The following is a 19,773-nucleotide window of genomic DNA, read 5'->3' as shown; positions in this document are numbered from 1 at the left end:
AACCATCTTCCTGTACTTCCTTCAATTCGAACTGCTGACTTACAACTCAAATAAAGACTAAGTATTGCTTGATATAATGTCCCATTGACACGATATAACTGCAGCGTATTGAATAGCTTCTCTCTTGGCACCTTGTCATATGCCTTTTCCAGATCGACAAAACTTAAATACAGATCTTTGTTATATTCCCATGCTTTCTCGACTATTTGTCGTAAAGTGAAGATCTGATCCTGACAGCCTCTATTTGGCCTGAATCCAGCTTGTTCTTCACCAAGCTTTTCTTCCACAATTCTTCTCAACCGTTTCTCAAGTATACTTGCATAGATCTTGCCAGGAACACTAAGTAGGGAAATACCTCTGTAATTCTCACATGCAGTTTTATTTCCCTTTTTATATATGGGTACTATGAGAGCTCTACTCCAATCATCGGGAATTCGTCCCTCTGTCCAGGCTTTCTGAACTATGCAGTGCAGCCACTGTAAGACTCTTATACCACCATACTTCAGCATTTCTGGTCGAATATCATCTACTCCTGCTGCCTTTCCACATTTCAAGCCTTTGATGGCTTTTTCTACTTCAAGTATGGATATGTATTCCTGACTGCATGCCTGGTCAGTGTTTTTTACCACTGTGCTGTTATCACTGCTTGTTTCATTTAGCAGTTTTTCAAAGTAATTACTCCATACTTCAAGGATATCTTTTTCTCCCGTTTTCATGTCACCTTTATCATCTCTAATTCCTTTTATAGCACTCTTTCCTCCATTCTTAAGCTTCTTCAACAACCTCCAGAATATTTTGCCACCTTCTTGATATTTATTTTCTATATTTTTGCCAAAGTCCTCCCATGACTTTTGTTTAGCTAGTTTTACAGAGTGTTTAGCATTCTTGCATTTGTCTCTGGATTCTCTAAGAGCACATGCTGACTTATTTGACAGGAACTTTTTGTATGCTTTCTTCTTTTCCTTCACTGCCTCTTTAACCTCCTGTGTCCACCAAGGAGTTCTGATTTTTTTATCCTTACAAACAACCTCACCACATGCCTCTCTGGCAGAATCAATCAATGTTTTCTTCAGAGTTTGCCACTGAATCTCCAAGGTTTGATTCCTGTTCTCAAACTCTTTCATTTTTTCTTCAATAATCTTTGTGTATTTTAGTCTACAGCTCACATCTGAGAGCTGCTCAACTTTTATTCGCTTTAAAACTTTCTTACATGTTATTCTTTTGAATATGAAATTCAATTTTATCCTGCTCAAGACTAAATAGTGATCACTTCCAATTTCAAATCCTCTGTACACTCTGGTGTCCTGCACCAGGGAGAAAACATCACTATCAACAATAACATAGTCAATGAGACTTTTCTTATTCCTAGCCTCTTCTCTCCATGTGAATTTGTGCACATTTTTATGTTGGAACATGGTGTTAGTAATAACCAGTCCATGTCCTGAGCAGAAATCCAACAGATATTTGCCATTATTATTAGGTTTGCTCTTTTCTCCAAATTTTCCCAAAATATTTTTGTATGTCTCACAATCATTTCCTACTCTGCTATTTAGATCCCCAACAAGGACAAACTTTTCATTTTTCATTGTGTCAGTTGCTTTTTCTAAAGCCTCAAAAAATTCCTCCACTTCTACCTTAGTAGAACCTTCTGTGGGACCATAGGCACAAATAAGTCTCATTGTCCAGTTCCCCAGTTTCATATTTCCCCACATTACTCTACTTGAGACTGACTGCCATTCAAGAAGATTAGCCTCGTATTTTGTGTTGAATATTATGGCTACTCCTTCTTTTCCTTGATTGTCATTGCCTGAATATAACATTTTGTATTTATTGCTCAGAAAGATCTCACCAGTTTTGGTCTTTTTTGTTTCAGTCACCCCTATTATGTCGATCTGGTACTTATCTAATTCCTCAGCTAGCTCCATTTCTTTGCCATTCAGGCTTCTTACGTTGATTGTACCGATCTTTAACTCTGGTGATGTTGAGTTGGGGTTGGAGAAAACAGACAAGTCAATTCAATGAGACAAACCCGTTTTTTACCTCATATCTCTAACGCCCTCTTTCACCCCAAAACTTTCTGCCTGACACTTTATTTTTTTGTGCCCGGCTCCTATTTTATTCCTATCTTCCTGGAATACTCTGTACGCGTGCCGTGTCTTCCCGGAAAAACACTGTGAGCCTGCTGCTCGCACGTAAGCAAATTGCCGTCGACTACACAATTTATCCGAAGTTGTCGTTAATGGACTTTGATCCTTCGTTATTATGCTCTAACATATATCTTATAGAGAAACTTCTTACATTATAATCTTTTTACAAGTAAATGACATTTTTCACCTTTAATTAATATTACAAAATTTGTATTAGTATAATTCTTTAAAAAAATTGGTATCTTCACTTATTTACAAGCATTCCCCCCCCCTTTTTTTTTTTTTCTTGTTAAATTCTGAATGAGATATTTCTTAGAAAAAATATTTTCGTCCAAAATTGAACAGAATGTCCTTGTGACATTCTATTATAAATGAGTGGCAGTAAACATGTTAAATCCTGCAACTCCCCTCCCCTCATACACCACTTTTATGTCGTTAGCCATCCTCTAATCCAAGCTAATATATAAATTGAATGAAGACAAAGAGTTCTCTAGACATCATTTGTTTTTTCTAATTTTGTCATTAATACGATCCAGTTGAAATAGCAGTTGTTAATATTAATTCATCATCAAATTCCTGATCTGTATACCCCAAGGGCAGCACAGGATACTATGATTATGCCATATGAGTAAGTTTCTATTATTACTAATTTCCTATTAACAATTTTATCAGTCTGTTGTTTGTCAGGACTGTTATCTGATGGTATATATTAGTCTTCTAACATACTTTAACTGCATCAATCTACCTACTCAGTGATCTTCCTCTGGGTCTTTTACATGTCATCCTGCCACCCAGCACCTTTTTTTTTGCTAACCTTTCTTATCTAACTTAACTATTGACACTACAAAATCTGTTTAAGTGAGCATTGCTTACACATTTTTGAATGTGTGTGAGCAATGCTATGATAAAATGACAGCCTGAAAACAAAAACCAAACCTTGGCGTCACAGCGAGAAACTCTGAAGAAAACAAATCATTGATTCAGCGAGAGAGGCATATGGTGAAGTTGTCTTGAAGGATAGAAAAAAACTCTGTGGACATAAGAAGTTAAAGAAGCATTCCTGGATATGAAGAAAACATACCAAACATTACCAGCAAATAAGTCACAGATGCACTTAAAAAAAAAAAATTTAAGAGAACTATGTGTAAAAGTAGCTTAACAGAAGTTGTGGGAAGACTGGTAAAAATATAGAAGATAAAAGGATATCCTAGATGGCCGGAGTTAAAGGCTGAAATTAAGCAGTGACAGAACAATAGTAGAAAATTTTCAAGAGGAATGCAACAGGAGTACATTTCAATACTGGAGGTAAAAAAAAAATGAAGAAACTAGAGTAGATATTTGATTAGATGCTTAAATATGGAGATATAAGTTTTGCAGTAGGTACACTGTATAATTCACAGAGCTTGTTCAGAATTCTAGTCAAATTCCAGATGATTAGAGTAGAACTGTCATAGTCCCCATCTATTAAAAAAATGGAAATAAAGCCAAATGTGACACTTAGAAGAATTTCTCTGGTAAGTGTGTTCCATGTAAGATTTATGCAAGCATACTTGAAAAGAGACTAAGAAAAATTGTGGAAGAGAAGCTTGGAGAAGAACAAGCTGTGTTCAGGCCAAATAGAGGTTGTTAAGATTAGATTTTCACTTTATGACAAATAGTTGAGAAATCATGAGAATATGACAAGGATCTGTACTTAAGTTTTGTAGATCTGGAAAAAGATATATGATAAAGGTGCCCAGAGAAAAGCTTTTCAAAACACTACAATTATATGGAGATAAATGGAACGTTATACAGAGCAACACATAGTCAATACTTAAGTTGTAAGTCAGCAGTTAGAATTGAAGGAAATACAAGAAGCTGGTTTGAAGTAAAATCAGACATAAGACAAGGGTGTACACTATCTCCACTCTTATTTATCATCTGTATGGTGGATTGCATTATGAAAAGAAATGGCATTAAACCTGATATTAGAATAAGAGATATATCAAACTTAGTTCTTTGCTTTATGCAATGATGTAAATTGTGGTGCTCCTAAACATATCTAGTGAAAGTCTTCAGGATTCACTAACTAAACTGAATAACATCTGTAACAAATTTGGCATGAAAATCAGCAATAAAAAAACCAAAACTATGAAAATTGGCAGGAACACAAACTTCAGCTGCATCATTCTCATATAGAACAAGTAATATTTCAACTATTTTGTCACAGTTTTTCGTGAAGATGGTTAAAATATGGAAATAGACAACAGAATAAGCAAAGTTGGTGTGGTGGTGGAGATCCATTTGAATAAATTTATCTGGAATAAGAGAAATTATCCAAAACACCAAACTAATATTATCCAAATTAGTTTTAATTTATGGATCTCACAGTTGGGTTAGAAATAAAGCACTTGATCAAAGAACAGACCACAGATATGAGAGTTCTGAGAAAAATTAGTGGCCTGAACAGGTGACATCATTGGCAGAATCATATTAAAAATGAAGACATTAGGAAGGAACTCGACATTGTTTGCATTCAAGAATATGTGAACAGGGCTAATCTAAAGTGGTACGATCACTTAATCAGAAAGGGAGAAGAAAGGTTAGCAAAACAGATGTTTGATGCCAAGGTTTCATTCTTAGAAGAATGAAACATTAGATACAGCAATATTGAAATGCTGACAAATAGACTAATTTGGAAAAAAAAATTGTTGATAGGCGATTTATAATGTAAAGCTACTCATGTAGTGCTGCTATAGTAGCATAAACACCCATCAGGAAACTGATGATTATCTTTCTACTTAATATTCTTTGCAGTACCATTACAATACTTCCATTTCATTAATTAAAGCTGCAAAATATCCCGCACATTAATATCCTGAAACAATATTGATAAAATAAAATTATGAAAAAACTATAAATACAGAATAAAAAAGAAAGAACAAGACATGGGTGATAAATGTATATATCACCCAATACTGAAAGCACAATAATAAAATGAAATCTTTCTAAGTAATAGTTAGTTTTAATTTAACAGTTAATTGTTTTGAATTTGAACATGCCTTATTTTATGCATTTGTTTTTCGGGCAGCCACTGAATTGGACCAAAATGTTTTAATCCTGATGTATCCCAGTTAACCAGGACCTGCTGTATTAGATTTGTAAGAATTATAGAATGCTTTAATGGAAACAAGCAAATGAAGACCAGGATTGCTCAACTGCATTAAGAGAATAAAATGCAACCCAACCAAGGATTGAATACCACATTATTCCACTGCTCCTGTTTCACAAACTCTGAGGAGTTGAAATGATTATCAATCCTTTAACTTCAACAGAAGGTAAGATAGGAGGCCATAGGGAAAGATGAAGAAATAGAAGACAAAACCAGGTTGGGGGGAAAGGCATAAGACTGAATGGGAAATTTTGTTAATTATACAGAAACAAAGAATGTGTTTAATCATCAAGAATCCATGAACCTTATAGCTTGTTTCTACTTTATGCATATCTAAGAGTATCTAAGAAGCATTCATCCCTTCTGGAACTGGGGAGCCCTTTGTAGATTCGGAGTTATCTGTTTTTTTTTTCATAACTTCATACTACCCCAGGTTTCTCAGTTCTTGTTCCACCAAGAAAATTGGCACATCTTGCAAAACATTCTCAGTACATGTTGCATTGGAAGACAAACATTGCTGTCACAAAGAGATCTGGAACTAAAATATAAAACATTTGGTTACTTTTATATTAAAAATAAATAAATCATTAAAACAATTATCTGTTTAAATTCTATAATCAATGTGGCAACAGTATTTACAACTAAATCTGCACAATGGAAATTTCACATGAAGTAGTTTAAATTTTTTATATTTGTTTAAATGAAAGCACAAGTACTTCACGTTTCATTTGGCTGAGATGATTCTTAAGATTAATTTGCAAAATAAAAAGGCTACAAAAGACAGTGGCAATTGATGGAATCCTTACAAGCTATGTCAGTGTAACAGTTCACTTATAGTAAATGCAGATGTAGTAAATTCTAGGAGAGAGCCTTGTCCAGTCTATCGATCACTGATATTTTGAAAAGCTTTGTAAATTTTGTTATTTCCTTTTTGTCTTTTTTTAAAATCAAATGAAAAACTACTTGAGTGTGTATGTGTGTTTTATTTATATATATATATAATGTTAGAAGACTGATTTACTCGGTTGAGGTACATGTTTTTTTAGGATTAAATGACTGGGAAACCGAGATAAGAAATTAAACAAGTTTTAATGGCATGACTAGTTTCGTCTTTAAAGGACTTCTTCAGGTGCAAAAAAAATAAAAGAAACAACCAATAAGAACCATAAAGAAAATAACTCTGAACAGTACAAAAAAGGTTAGCATATGCATTTCAATGCTAATACATTCAATGAAGTCAGAGAGAGAATTTTTTTGTGTATTTAAAAACATTCTCTCTCTCTGACTTCATTGCTGGGCATACACATGCGCTCACAATCTTGCGTACACCAATATTGTATAGCAGCGCAGTGACAGTCAGACAGGTTATAACTTAGGTTGCTATTGAGATGGTTATACATAAAGTGGTAACTATTTTGCTTGTATAACAGCTGGACAATTTTACATATAAAGCACATGAGTTCGCATGTTGGTGACCAATTTGTATATCCTTTATTTCCTTCTCCCCTTCAGCATGAATTGACTGTTCTTGGCAGTCTGCCAGCCCCAGTTCTATGAACTGTGGCCGTACAATACTGAAATCTAATTTGTATGTGCATCCTGTGAATGAAACGAACAGAAATAACCTTTAAAACATGTTACTGTACTACTACATACATACCTTGTAAACACATAAGCAATAGGGTGTGTGAGGGTTTAAATCCAACGTACATAAAATTAAAGTTTGCGGAACATAACCCTTATTGGGGACTGCCTGTAATGATATGGTTTAAAGAAGCACTTGTTTGTTCCTTCAGACATGAAAAGTTGGGCGGAACAATCAGGATGACCAACACACAGTCTTATGCATTAATCTGTATTGTACTCTGATAATAGTTTTTTGTGGTAACTGATTTTAACTTCATATATTTTCTGACATTTGATGTAAAGTATTTTATATTTGTGTCACTAAACTAAATATATTGCAGTTGCATTTTATACAAGGGATGCATCCCTAAAGACCTTACATAATTCAAAATTAGTTTTCTTAGGAATAAATGTCAAGTTCTGGGGAGGGGGCACAGATGTATTCTTGGAGCACATAGATTCACAACCATTGGATTGCATTTTTGCACTTTTATTTTTTATACATTATTTGTACTTTGTAATCAAAAATACTTTGTCTTAATAGAGACAACTTGGTTTTTGGACACGTACATCAGCATTGATCATACAGCCCTATCACAGCATTTTTCAATTTCTTCCTGCCATTATCAGTGTCCAGTTACATGATGATTTTTGCAAACTTAAAAGTGTACCTGCTTTAATACTACTCCTTTTATTTTCTCAGTATTGTCTCTAACATTCTGCAGAGTGCTCTCTCCTGAATTAATACCACAGTATATCAGGTATTTTCTTACATCTAACTTCTCTTAATTATTGATATTCTGGCATGTTTTTCATCAGAGCACTAATTTTCTGGTGGTATCACTTAATGCAATAGTTTTTAATCCCTTCGGGGGGAAGACACAAAAGCAATGGTCATTATTAATCTTGAATAAAACTCCTACATGTATTCTATTCAATCAACTTATTTCAATATAGCATAACATTAAAAGCACTTGCAACATTTGTCATTAATATTCTAAGTGAGAAATTTTAAAGTTCTAACTTTTAAAATATCTCTTTGCTATTTTACTTTTAGTTTGTTTTGAAGTATAATTGTGTACTAGCAAAAACCTGTAAGAGCATCTTAGTTTTAGATGTTAGAAAAGTGTAGGGGGTGGGCATGAGAATTTTTTACAAAAAGGGAGGCATCCCTTTAAAAATTTTAGAATACTGACCTAATGAATGCTTTGTTTACATTGTTATAGGATAAAATATTTTAAATTATAATACAGTAATGTTAAAATAACAGCACAATAGTCATCAGAATTTCCAGTGCACATAAATAACTGGGGTATCTGTGACACAAAGAATGGTTAGCATTTCTGTTTACCAGCTAAAGTGGCACCACTACCAGTGATAGGGCATAAATACATATAGTCCAAGTAAGAATCATGCATGCATATCAAAACTATTGCGTGATTCTTATCGAATTTTTTTGCTTTCTTGGGATTTACTTTCCAGGTTGGGAATAAAGTGATACTAGTAGTATTTTTTTTACACCCTTTGTCCAAAAAGAAACTGAACTTTTGATAGAAAATAAAACACAGGCCAATTATAATTATTCAAATCATTTATTTCAATCAAACTTTGACTCAGCATTTGACATGGTCAATTAATTCATTAAATGAGTTTTTTATATCGGTTTTTGGGATACTGTTGAGGGTCATGGTTACTGCCGCTGAAACGTTTTCATTGGTGTCGTATCGCTTTCCTTTCATCAGCAAATGAAGTCAGGGGAAGAGAGAAGTCACACGGTGCTAAATCAGGTGAATACGGTGAGTGATCCAGCACACAAACTTGGTTTTTGCTCAAAAACTGTCTCGCAGTGTTCGAATGATGAGATGTTGCATTATCGTGCAAAAGTGACCAGCTGCCTGCATCACAATATTCATGCCATATTCGATGAAATCTCGCTATCATTCGCTTCAAAACTTTGAGATAAAACTCAGCATTGACCGTTTGGCCAGGCGGAACGAATTCTTTGTGGATCGTAGAAACAAATTAGCATTGTCTTTACTTTTGACTTCTCCAAGCGACTTTTTTTTCAGATTCCCCTCTTCTGGTAGTTTCCACTCAGCACTCTGGTGCTTTGTTTCGGGCTCATACTCAAAACACCACGTTTTGTTACCAATAACGATCATTTCAAAGAGGTTTGAGTACTTACGAGCGGTTTTAATGAAGTCCTCGCAGTGTTCAATTCGATACATTTTTTGGTCGTCGGTCAACTTGTGGAGAATAAATCGTGAATTCAATTTATGAAAACTCAAACTCTCGGTCAAAATGTTGTGCACAGTTGATTTTGGAATTCCCAATTCATCTTCAATCAATCTCACGGACGATTTTGGGTTTTTGTTGATGAAATCACGCATTTTTTGGATGTTAACTTTGCTCAGTCCAGTTTTTGGACTACCCTGCCTTTCGTTGTCCTCAAGTGTCTCACGACCACTTTGAAATCACTTAAACCACTCGTAAACTTGAGTATGGGATAAGCATTCATCACCGTATGCTTTTTGAAGCATTTGATGTGTTTTGGTAAAACTTTTACCAAGTTTGACACAAAAGTCAGTTGCAGCTATCTGTTTGAAACTCATTTTCTGACCGTTTGTCAAAGCACACTCACTCTTGGCACTATAACTCAGCTTCTAATGAAACAAATGTCATAAACAGTTGACAACACTAATGAAGGTTGCCGCTTTTGACAACAAAAAGATGCAACAGGTGGCGCCACTGGTTTCTTCTATTTTTTGAAAAGTTCGGTTTCTTTTTGGACAGAGGGTGTATGTTGCACTCTTCAAATTTTAATTTAAATTTGCATAAAATGTGACTGCACTATATTGTATAGTTACCAACTGCTCTTATTAAAGAATAACTAAGATCACATTCAACCACTGTTCTCCAGTTCCAGGTTATATTTAAAAAAAAAATTTTTTTTTCTCTTCTTTTCAGAGACTGTTTGCATTGTTTAACTTATTCTGACCAAAAAAAGTCAACTTATCTGAGAATTTCAGTGCATTCAGAGTAAGGATTGTAAGGAGGTGAAATGCTGCGTACACTTTACAGATAACCTCATTCAACCAGTACGAACTAAACTTGGATTAATTTTCTTATTGCTTAAGTCTTCCAAGAATTTCAGACCAAAATAGGGAGGAGGTATAACATTGTGTAAAACTTATGGAGACAAAAACACGTGCTAGAGCAATTACTTCAGTTATTTTCCTAATTATAAGTAGACATTTCAGCCTCTATAGCAAGGTCATCATGAACATCAGGAAAACATCTGACTGCTTTGTTACTTTCTCTCTTTTAAGATTACATAGTGGTCAGCATTCATAGTGAAGAATTTATGGAGACAAAAACACGTGTTGGAGTAATTACTTATAATTAAGAAAATAACATTTGGCGTTTCAACCTCTATTTTTTTCCCACTAGAGGTCAGGCTAGGGTAAACGATTAACAAAGCATTTAGATTTATCTTACTTTTGTGTAGTGTCAGATAGTTTGTGGCCTGTGCATATGTAGGTTCTCCTGATGGCCTCTATACAGAGGTCGAAACATTGAGTGTTATTTTCTTAATTATCAGTAAAGTGATTACTCCAACATGTGTTTTTTGTCTCTATAAATTCTTCACTATGAATAACTGCTTTGTTAATTGTTTATGTAACCTGACCTGGTGAAACAAAAAAATAAAAATAAATAAAATAAAATATTAAATACTCTTCTATACATAAGTATAATAACATACAGATTATAAAAAAAAAAAAAAAAAAAAAAATATTACAGAACTACTACATCAAATGCATCTTTACAGTCTTGTTGTCTTAAGGTTTTCTTTTGTTTTGGTTCTGGATTCTATATGGGTTGCAGATGGCCTTCCATATTCATGGAATTACTAATCCATCATTCTTGTTGAGATTGGGATAATCAGCATCTTACAAGCTTCTGTGAATTTTCTTTCAAACCAAGTTTTGGTGCTGTGTAAGGACTTGGTGCCTTTCAAGTTAATTCTGTGGCATGTTTGGAGTGCATGGTCTGACAGGCCTATTATTATTATGTGACACCTCCAAGGAGTTCAAAGACTCATCGAGGTAAGGGCACCCTCTACAGCTTACCTCTCCACTAACTACAGCAAACAAAACCACATCATCACACTAACGCCATCTACTGCCCACCACCACCAGTATCTTCACAATAACAAACATCCATGCCCATGGCAGGATTTGAACTCGCATTCTTTTGGCTAAAAATTAAAAATACCAATAAATTACATACTTGGTTTAATCCTTTATCCAAGTGTAAGCAAACAAAGTTTGCACCTGAAGTATTTTCAGGACTGTGGGCAACTCGTATATTGAAGCTAATGACTTCATATCACTTGCCTTAGTATCCTATAATCCGAAGCACATATCCTTACAGACATGTATAACGCTATGCATTATTGGAGAGGGTCACTACCCAGACTGGTTTCAACCTTTATTGAGGTCTCATCAGTGGGACCCAGAGGTGATACTAAGGTTGAAGTAATGCAGAAGTCATATTTCCATATATGAGTAGCCAAAAGTAGTCACACTTTATGATTAATACTCTGGATTAGAGATAGTTGTTGCAAGTTTTCCCACTTGGTTGTACTATAAATTAAAGATACCAAGAAATTATATACAGGTAACCCTTGTATAACATGGATGTTAGGTTCCACAAAAATGCCGCATTATATAAATCGCGTTATGCGAGACTCAGATCACATAGAAAAAGTAGAGTTAGGTTCCGAAATCTTTTTTTTTTTTTTTAAGATATAAATAATGACATATCCAACAAAAATATATTTTTATTTAATTCAGGTAATTCATGTAAGTTAAGAAAACATATAAACTATGAAACAAATACATAGTATAAAATTATAAAAAATTATAAATTGTGTGTACACTTCATTGCACATAATGCATAAATGTTTTAGGCAAAATAAAATAAAGTGTATATTTTAATCATCATCATCACTGTCTTCAAACTAACATTTCGTAAATGTTCTTTATTTATGAGTGGCCGGATGTCGTCTTCACTTGAAATCTCTTGAACATCATTAGTATAATTCTCATTGCATACTTCGGCTGGTTTAGTTATCAAGAGGTCAGTAATAAAGACCTTGCTGAAATTGCCACTATGCTGCAATATTTTTTATTAAGTTCATAAAGCAGAGCTAAACAAATACCCAATTGTCTCGTGAATTTTCCAGAGCGCTCCATTGAGAGATCATATCCATAAAATAACTTTCTTGCCAAATCCAATCCTTTGGATTCATCACAATCAAAATCTTCAGCAGAACTTTCCCCGCCATTTGGTTCAACGTCATCTATTAATTGTACCAGTTCCTCCTCATTTAAATCTATTTCCCATCAATTAATTCACTATTGAAAAGATTGGAGCACTTATGAAAAAGTTCGCAAAGGTTGAGTCTCGAGTGCTGATCGAAATCAAATGTATCTCTCTATTAACAAACGCGTATATCTCAAAAGCGCTCTAAGTTAGGCCATTACTATAAAAATGATTTTTTTTACATAAAAAAGCATTACATATTGTATGTAACTCACCAGAAAATAAAGTGCTCAGCTTGAGATTAACATAGTCATGATTTTAATGTGCTTTCCTAGCAGAAAACAATTTTCAACAATAAACACTTTATACGGTAAACAATTGATGTACATGGATGCTAAAGGGTATTTCTCCTAATATAAATTCACTACTTATAACTACATGTGCAATACGGGTAGACACAAATTTAACAAAAATAAAATTTGATTTTTAAGTCGCACGTTGAAAAATATATGAAAAAATAAAGGGTTACTACAGTTTGTAGACTGTCTTATATCGAAACTGTTGTATATAAGTACCGCGTTCAACAAGGGTTACTACACTTTGTAGACTGTCTTATATCGAAACTGCATTGTATAAGTACCGCATTCAACAAGGGTTACTACAATTTGTAGACCGTGATATATTGAAACCGCGTTGTATAAGTACCATGTTATACAAGGGTTACCTGTACTTGGTTTAATCCTTTATCCAAGTGTAGGCAGACAAAGTTTGCTTACACTTGGACTAACCAAGTGGAAAAACTTCCAACAACTATCTCTAATCCAAAGTATTTTAATAATAAAATGTGACAGCTTTTGGCTACTCGTATATGAAAATATGACTTCTGCATTACTTTAACCTTAGTATCACCTCTTGGTCTGGCTTCCACTGATGAGACTTCAATAGCGGTTGAAACCTGGGTAGTGATCCCTCCCATAATGCATAGCATTATATAAGGCAAGTGATGTGAAGTCATTAGCTTCCATATATGAGTTGCCCCAGTCCTGAAAATACTTCAGACGCAAACTTTGTTTGCTTACACTTGGATAAAGGATTAAACCAAGTATATAATTTTTTGGTATCTTTAATTTATTGTATAACCAAGTGGAAAAACTTTCAACAGCCTTTTGGTTGGACAGCAGATATGCTAACCAGGCTACCGTTTTACCATAGTGGAAGAATTTAATGTGACATTGGTGTTTGCTTTTCTTGTTGGAATTGTATGTCCTGTTTCTTCTAAGTAGGGTAAGTTGCAGGTGCCATGGATTTGAACTCTTGTGTTTTATGAGCTGAGTAAATTTTTAATTTTGCTGGAGGCTTGCAAGTTGCCTTAATATTGTATTTCCGTAGTGTTGTATTTTTTTCCAATATTCCCATAAGGTATGGCATGGCTATAGTATTTTTGTAATCTTTTTTACCTTCCACAGAATTATTGTTGAGGATCTCTTGTGAGCTGTTTTTTTTTTTTCTCCCATAATTATAAGTAAAGTAATTCTCTAACACGTGTGTTTTTATCTCTATAAATTCTACACAGTGAATGCTGACTGCTGTGTAAGCATTCATTCTAACTTGAAAGAAAGGAGATATAGTATTGCTGCCAGCAGTACTGTATCATATTGATAAAACAGCACATCGAGGAGGAAAGGACTCTAGATGTGATAAGAGATCGAAGAATTCAAGTTAAAATCAAGATTTGACAGGCGACATACAGCTATTTGCTGATATGCAGTACTTGCAGAATGATTTGAATAGGCTGAAGTGGACATGGGAAAATGGATGTCAGTTCAATATCAGTAAATGCAAAGTCATGCACTTTAGCATGATTAGATATCCAATGTTGTATTATCGGTGAGATTATGCTAGAAGAAACTGATGAGGCTAGGGATCTTGGAGTGTTAATAGATAGCAAGCCGAAGTTCAGAGGCCATGTAGCAAAGGTTGCAAATGCAACTCAAAAGATGATTGAAAGGGGTGCTTAAGGGTCAAAGCTATATAACTGAGAGGAGACCTCCACATAGCCTTTAAAGGAATGCGGAGAACCGACCAGGGCTTCTGACCTAATGTCCAATCCTCACCTTCTCGTGGTGCACCCTGTTGGGTATCTACTTGGATACTGAACGAACGAAGATGGGCTGGCAATTTGGGATTTAGCCGACCAAATTGTATTCGTATTCATTTCATGCCGGATGGGGCGTCGCCCGGTTAAATAAGGCCCCCGTTGTTTTTGCCAGGGAACCAGGGCAAACAGCGAAAAGTCAGCTACTGGAACAAATCTGAAAACAAACCCCAACTCAACATCACCAGAGTTAAAGATCGGTACTATCAACGTAAGAAGCCTGAATGGCAAAGAAATGGAGCTAGCTGAGGAATTAGATAAGTACCAGATCGACATAATAGGGGTGACTGAAAAAAAAAAAAAAGACCAAAACTGGTGAGATCTTTCTGAGCAATAAATACAAAATGTTATATTCTGGCAATGACAATCAAGGAAAAGAAGGAGTAGCCATAGTATTCAACACAAAATACGAGGCTAATCTTCTTGAATGGCAGTCAGTCTCAAGTAGAGTAATGTGGGCAAATATGAAACTGGGGAACTGGACAATGAGACTTATTTATGCCTATGGTCTCACAGAAGGTTCTACTAAGGTAGAAGTGGAGGAATTTTTTGAGGCTTTAGAAAAAGCAACTGACACAATGAAAAAGGAAAAGTTTGTCCTTGTTGGGGATCTAAATAGCAGAGTAGGAAATGATTGTGAGACATACAAAAATATTTTGGGAAAATTTGGAGAAAAGAGCAAAGCTAATAATAATGGCAAATATCTGTTGGATATCTGCTCAGGACATGGACTGGTTATTACTAACACCATGTTCCAACATAAAAATGTGCACAAATTCACATGGAGAGAAGAGGCTAGGAATAAGAAAAGTCTCATTGACTATGTTATTGTTGATAGTGATGTTTTCTCCCTGGTGCAGGACAGCAGAGTGTACAGAGGATTTGAAATTGGAAGTGATCACTATTTAGTCTTGAGCAGGATAAAATTGAATTTCATATTGAAAAGAATAACATGTAAGAAAGTTTTAAAGCGAATAAAAGTTGAGCAGCTCTCAGATGTGAACTGTAGGCTAAAATACACAAAGATTATTGAAGAAAAAATGAAAGAGTTTGAGAACAGGAATCAAACCTTGGAGATTCAGTGGCAAACTCTGAAGAAAACATTGATTGATTCTGCCAGAGAGGCATGTGGTGAGGTTGTGTGCAAGGATAAAAAAATCAGAACTCCCTGGTGGACACAGGAAGTTAAAGGGGCAGTGAAGGAAAAGAAGAAAGCATATCAAAAGTTCCTGTCAAATAAGTCAGCTTATGCTCTTAGAGAATATGGAGACAAATGCAAGAATGCTAAACACTGTGTAAAACTAGCTAAACAAAAGTCATGGGAGGACTTTGGCAAGAATATAGAAAATAAATATCAAGAAGGTGGCAAAATATTCTGGAGGTTGTTGAAGAAGCTTAGGAATGGAGGAAAGAGTGCTGTAAAAGGAGTTAGAGATGATAAAGGTGACATGAAAACGGGAGAAAAAGATATCCTTGAGGTATGGAGTAATTACTTTGAAAAACTGCTTAATGAAACAAGCAGTGATGACAGCACAGTGGTAAAAAATGCTGACCAGGCATGCAGTCAGGAATAACATATCCATACTTGAAGTAGAAAAAACCATCGAAGGCTTGAAATGTGGAAAGGCAGCAGGAGTAGATGATATTCGACCAGAAATGCTGAAGTATGATGGTATAAGAGTTACAGTGGCTGCACTGCATAGTTCAGAAAGCCTGGACAGAGGGACGAATTCCCGATGATTGGAGTAGAGCTCTCATAGTACCCATATATAAAAAGGGAAATAAAACTGAATGTGAGAATTACAGAGGTATTTCCCTACTGAGTGTTCCTGGCAAGATCTATGCAAGTATACTTGAGAAACGTTTGAGAAGAATTGTGGAAGAAAAGTTTGGTGAAGAACAAGTTGGATTCAGGCCAAATAGAGGCTGTCAGGATCAGATCTTCACTTTACGACAAATTTTGCTCTAAAGCCATCACTCTATCCCTTATATTTATACAGCCTGGAAGATTGATGCTGAGGAAGTGGGAGAGAAGATATGAGTACATAAGTTGAAAGGATTTTATATGACTTAAACATATTAAATATATTTTTTATCTTATCTTAGCAGCCAAAATATGCTCTAGAAGTTCCAAATATTAATTGCCTTGCTTTAGTTAAATTTCTCCATTTATATAAAGTCAAATCAGACAAATAAATACCTTCTCAAAAATTCCCACTTCCATCTAGTACCCCAGTATTAATCGTAAGGATCCTATATGCACACAGTGCTAATCATAGTTTTCATCATTATGAAGTTTAGTTTCTAGTTACAACTGTAAAGCTAATGGATATGCCCCGAACCTTTTAGATATTCTAATGTCCTCCCCTCCTCCAAACTTAGATTTTAATACAGTTTTTCTGTCTATACTTAGCTCTCTAAATTGGCTTTTTATTCATTCTGCAAAAGATGTGTTTTGCAGAATGAATTTTGTAGGAAAGTGTTGTATCTACAAGATACAACACTTTCCTAAAAAAATATCTTATCAAAATAATTAAGCATACCATAGACTGACTAACACTGCAGTATTAAAAAAAAATAAAGTGGGCCAATTATTCAGATACGTCTATTCAGAGCATGTCTAATCTTAATAAATGATACTTCTCTACCTGGTACCAAAATTTTGGAACCTATTTTTGTTTATATATATATATATATATATATATATATATATGAACAAAAACAAAGGTCCCCATAACAGAACTCCATTGAAACATGACTTTTGTTATGAACATGCTTGTGTTTGCCATTGTTTTTATTATTTATTCAATTTCTCTGCTGTAAGGATGACAACACTCCTTTTCGAATTATAGGAAAACACCGATAATGAATTTTATCTTATTTATTCCGGTTGTACTATTTTTATTAGCACACTTGGTTGACGATTATTCAATATTTTAATGCTTAAATTGAAAATAAAATGGTTTGATAAACTTTTCTCTCTCTCTTTCTTTCCTGTTTAGGTATTGGTGTTCCCATTTTACTGGCTTATGTTTATGGAGTGGTCCCAATATCTTTATGTCGGTCTGGTGGATGTGGAGTTACTACATCACCCTCGGGTGTGCGGTTTGAATTTGATGAAGAAAACGATATTGGTATGGCAGGTAACCTTGCAGCAGGTTAGTTTCTCTTCAGTTTATAGCATTTGCACTGCTTGTGTATTCCACATTGCAAGACAATTTAATTCATTTTCAATTTAGATATTACTTTGTATTTAATCATAAACATGACAGTGTGCTAATAATTTTATTTTTTATGATTATTTAATTTAGTAATTTTTAGGAGGAATGCAATCAGGAGTGCATATCAATACTTGGGGTAGAAAAAGTCACAATTAGACTTGTGGAAAGGCAGCTGGAGTAGATGATATTTGACAGAAATGCTCAAATATGTAGGCATAGCATAAAAGTTTTACAATTGCACTGCATAATTCAGGGAGGTTTAGCCAGAGTATTGAATGAGCAGAGCAAAACTCATATACCCATTTCTAAAAATGGGTAATAAAACAGTGTATCACAACTGGAATTTACCTACTGAGTGTTTCAGGTAAGATTTATATAAGCTTGAAAACTAAGAAAAATTGTAAAAGAGAAACTTGGAGAAAAACAAGGTGTGTTCAGACCAAATAGGTGTTATCAGGATAAGGTTTTTACTTTAAAATAATTATCATCATATTTTGATATCTACCCTCAAGGAGTACAGTTTTTGAGGAAAATTGTTGACAGTAATTTCCTGTCGACAATTTTCATCCAAATTAGTCTTATATGCTGGGGTACAGTATTGTCAGATCGTATATTTCAGTCTTCTAACTGCATCAATCTGCAGAGATATTCTTGTGGGTGTTTTTTCCTATCATTTTAGCATCAAGCATCCGCATTGCTAATCTTTCCTCTTTCATTCTGTTTAAGCAAGCATGCCATCTGATATCAGCATTTCTCATACATTTCTGATTGCTATCAATGTCAAGTTCCTATTTTCATTTTTAATATGATTATGCCATCTTTCACTTTTAATTTTTCTCAGAATTCTTATAACTACTATTTGGTCTTTCATCAAGTGTTGACTTCTAACCCAAGCTCTCATATCCATTAATTAAAACTGGTTTGAACACTATCTTGTGTGCAGCTAGTTATAGTGTTTCAGTTAATTTATCTCTTATTCCATATCGATTTATTCAGTTGACTGCTCACAATACCAGTTTTGTTTCTTCTGTTTTTCTGTTTCCATATTTAATTTGCCATCGTCACTAAAAAAAATTATACCTAATAGTTGGAATTTTTACTTGTTATGTACTTCATTCAGAATGCAGCTGATATTTTCAATGTTCATGTGTATTTTCACAGCTTGGTCATTTTATGGCTGATTATCATGCTAAATTTGTTACAGTAGTTCTTCATTACAAATAGTTATGAAATCAGGGAAATATTACAAGGATCTGCATTGTTTTGTAGATCCAGAAAAGAAAGCTCTGAAATTCAGCTATATAAATCCAACCTGAATAGAAATAATTTTTTTTAATATACTGTTATTCTGGCTTCATTCTCATTGGACTCTCCTTTGTGATAAACTATATTTGTCATTGTTGTAATTTTAATTATATCTTTTATTGTTCCATCCTTCGGTTTTTATGACATTGGATTTTCATATTTAGAAAATGGGCAAGAGGGAACTTCAATTCCAAAGGAGAGCTATACAGGAAATTAAACAAAGAGGTATTAACACGTTCATTGCCAAGCTGAAAATTGGAATCTCGTGTGGTGGCCAATTTTTTTTTACTTGATAGCGACGTCCACGTGATAACGCATGATCGGCCGTTAGGTTAGAACTCGCATCACGCGATATCGGCAATGAACGTTTTCACAGGTTTTGAAGAGAATTTATACAATTATGAACAGTGACCATGGAAATATCTATAGAAAATGCTATGAGTAGCAACTGTATGTTTGTAGTGAAAGAGTTGATAAAAGATGGATCATTAATCAATCTAGTTGCTGCTTCTTTTTGTATTGAATCATGGATATTTGGACTGAATAATGTTTTCACACTATCTCAGATGCATGAGAACAGTATTCACTAGCGAGACAGATTTATGATTTGTATAGAATCAATCTCTTTCTGTAGAAGAGAGAGAACTCAGTTTTTTGAATGCCAAGGTAGCGATACTTGTAATGTGTTTATTCCAAGAAAGATTGCACATTAGAGTTATCTCATGAAACAAAAGTGCCTGTCTAGAGTTCTGGATGTTGCCATGAGTAAGACTGCAAGAAAAAGTCTATTATTGCAAGGAATAAGACCAGGAATTTTGCAATTACTCAAGTTGACAATCC

General features: G+C 34.5%; 1 protein-coding gene across 1 annotated transcript in view; it reads left to right on the top strand.

Annotated features, from left to right (window-relative positions):
* LOC150106877 (E3 ubiquitin-protein ligase RNF19B-like) overlaps window positions 1-19,773 on the top strand; it is a 328,715-nt gene that overhangs the window by 174,197 nt on the left and 134,745 nt on the right. Inside the window, exon 9 of the mRNA XM_090392786.1 lies at window positions 17,410-17,565. Within this exon, the coding sequence (XP_090248912.1) occupies window positions 17,410-17,565 (156 nt within the window). The remainder of the gene's footprint in view (window positions 1-17,409; window positions 17,566-19,773) is intronic.

The sequence above is a fragment of the Typopeltis vanoorti genome, chromosome 5, assembly GCF_054136105.1.
Source record: "Typopeltis vanoorti isolate ZY-2024b chromosome 5, IOZ_Tvanoo_1.0, whole genome shotgun sequence".
Taxonomy (NCBI): Eukaryota; Metazoa; Arthropoda; class Arachnida; order Uropygi; family Thelyphonidae; genus Typopeltis; species Typopeltis vanoorti.
This window is presented reverse-complemented; position numbering and strand designations above follow the sequence as displayed.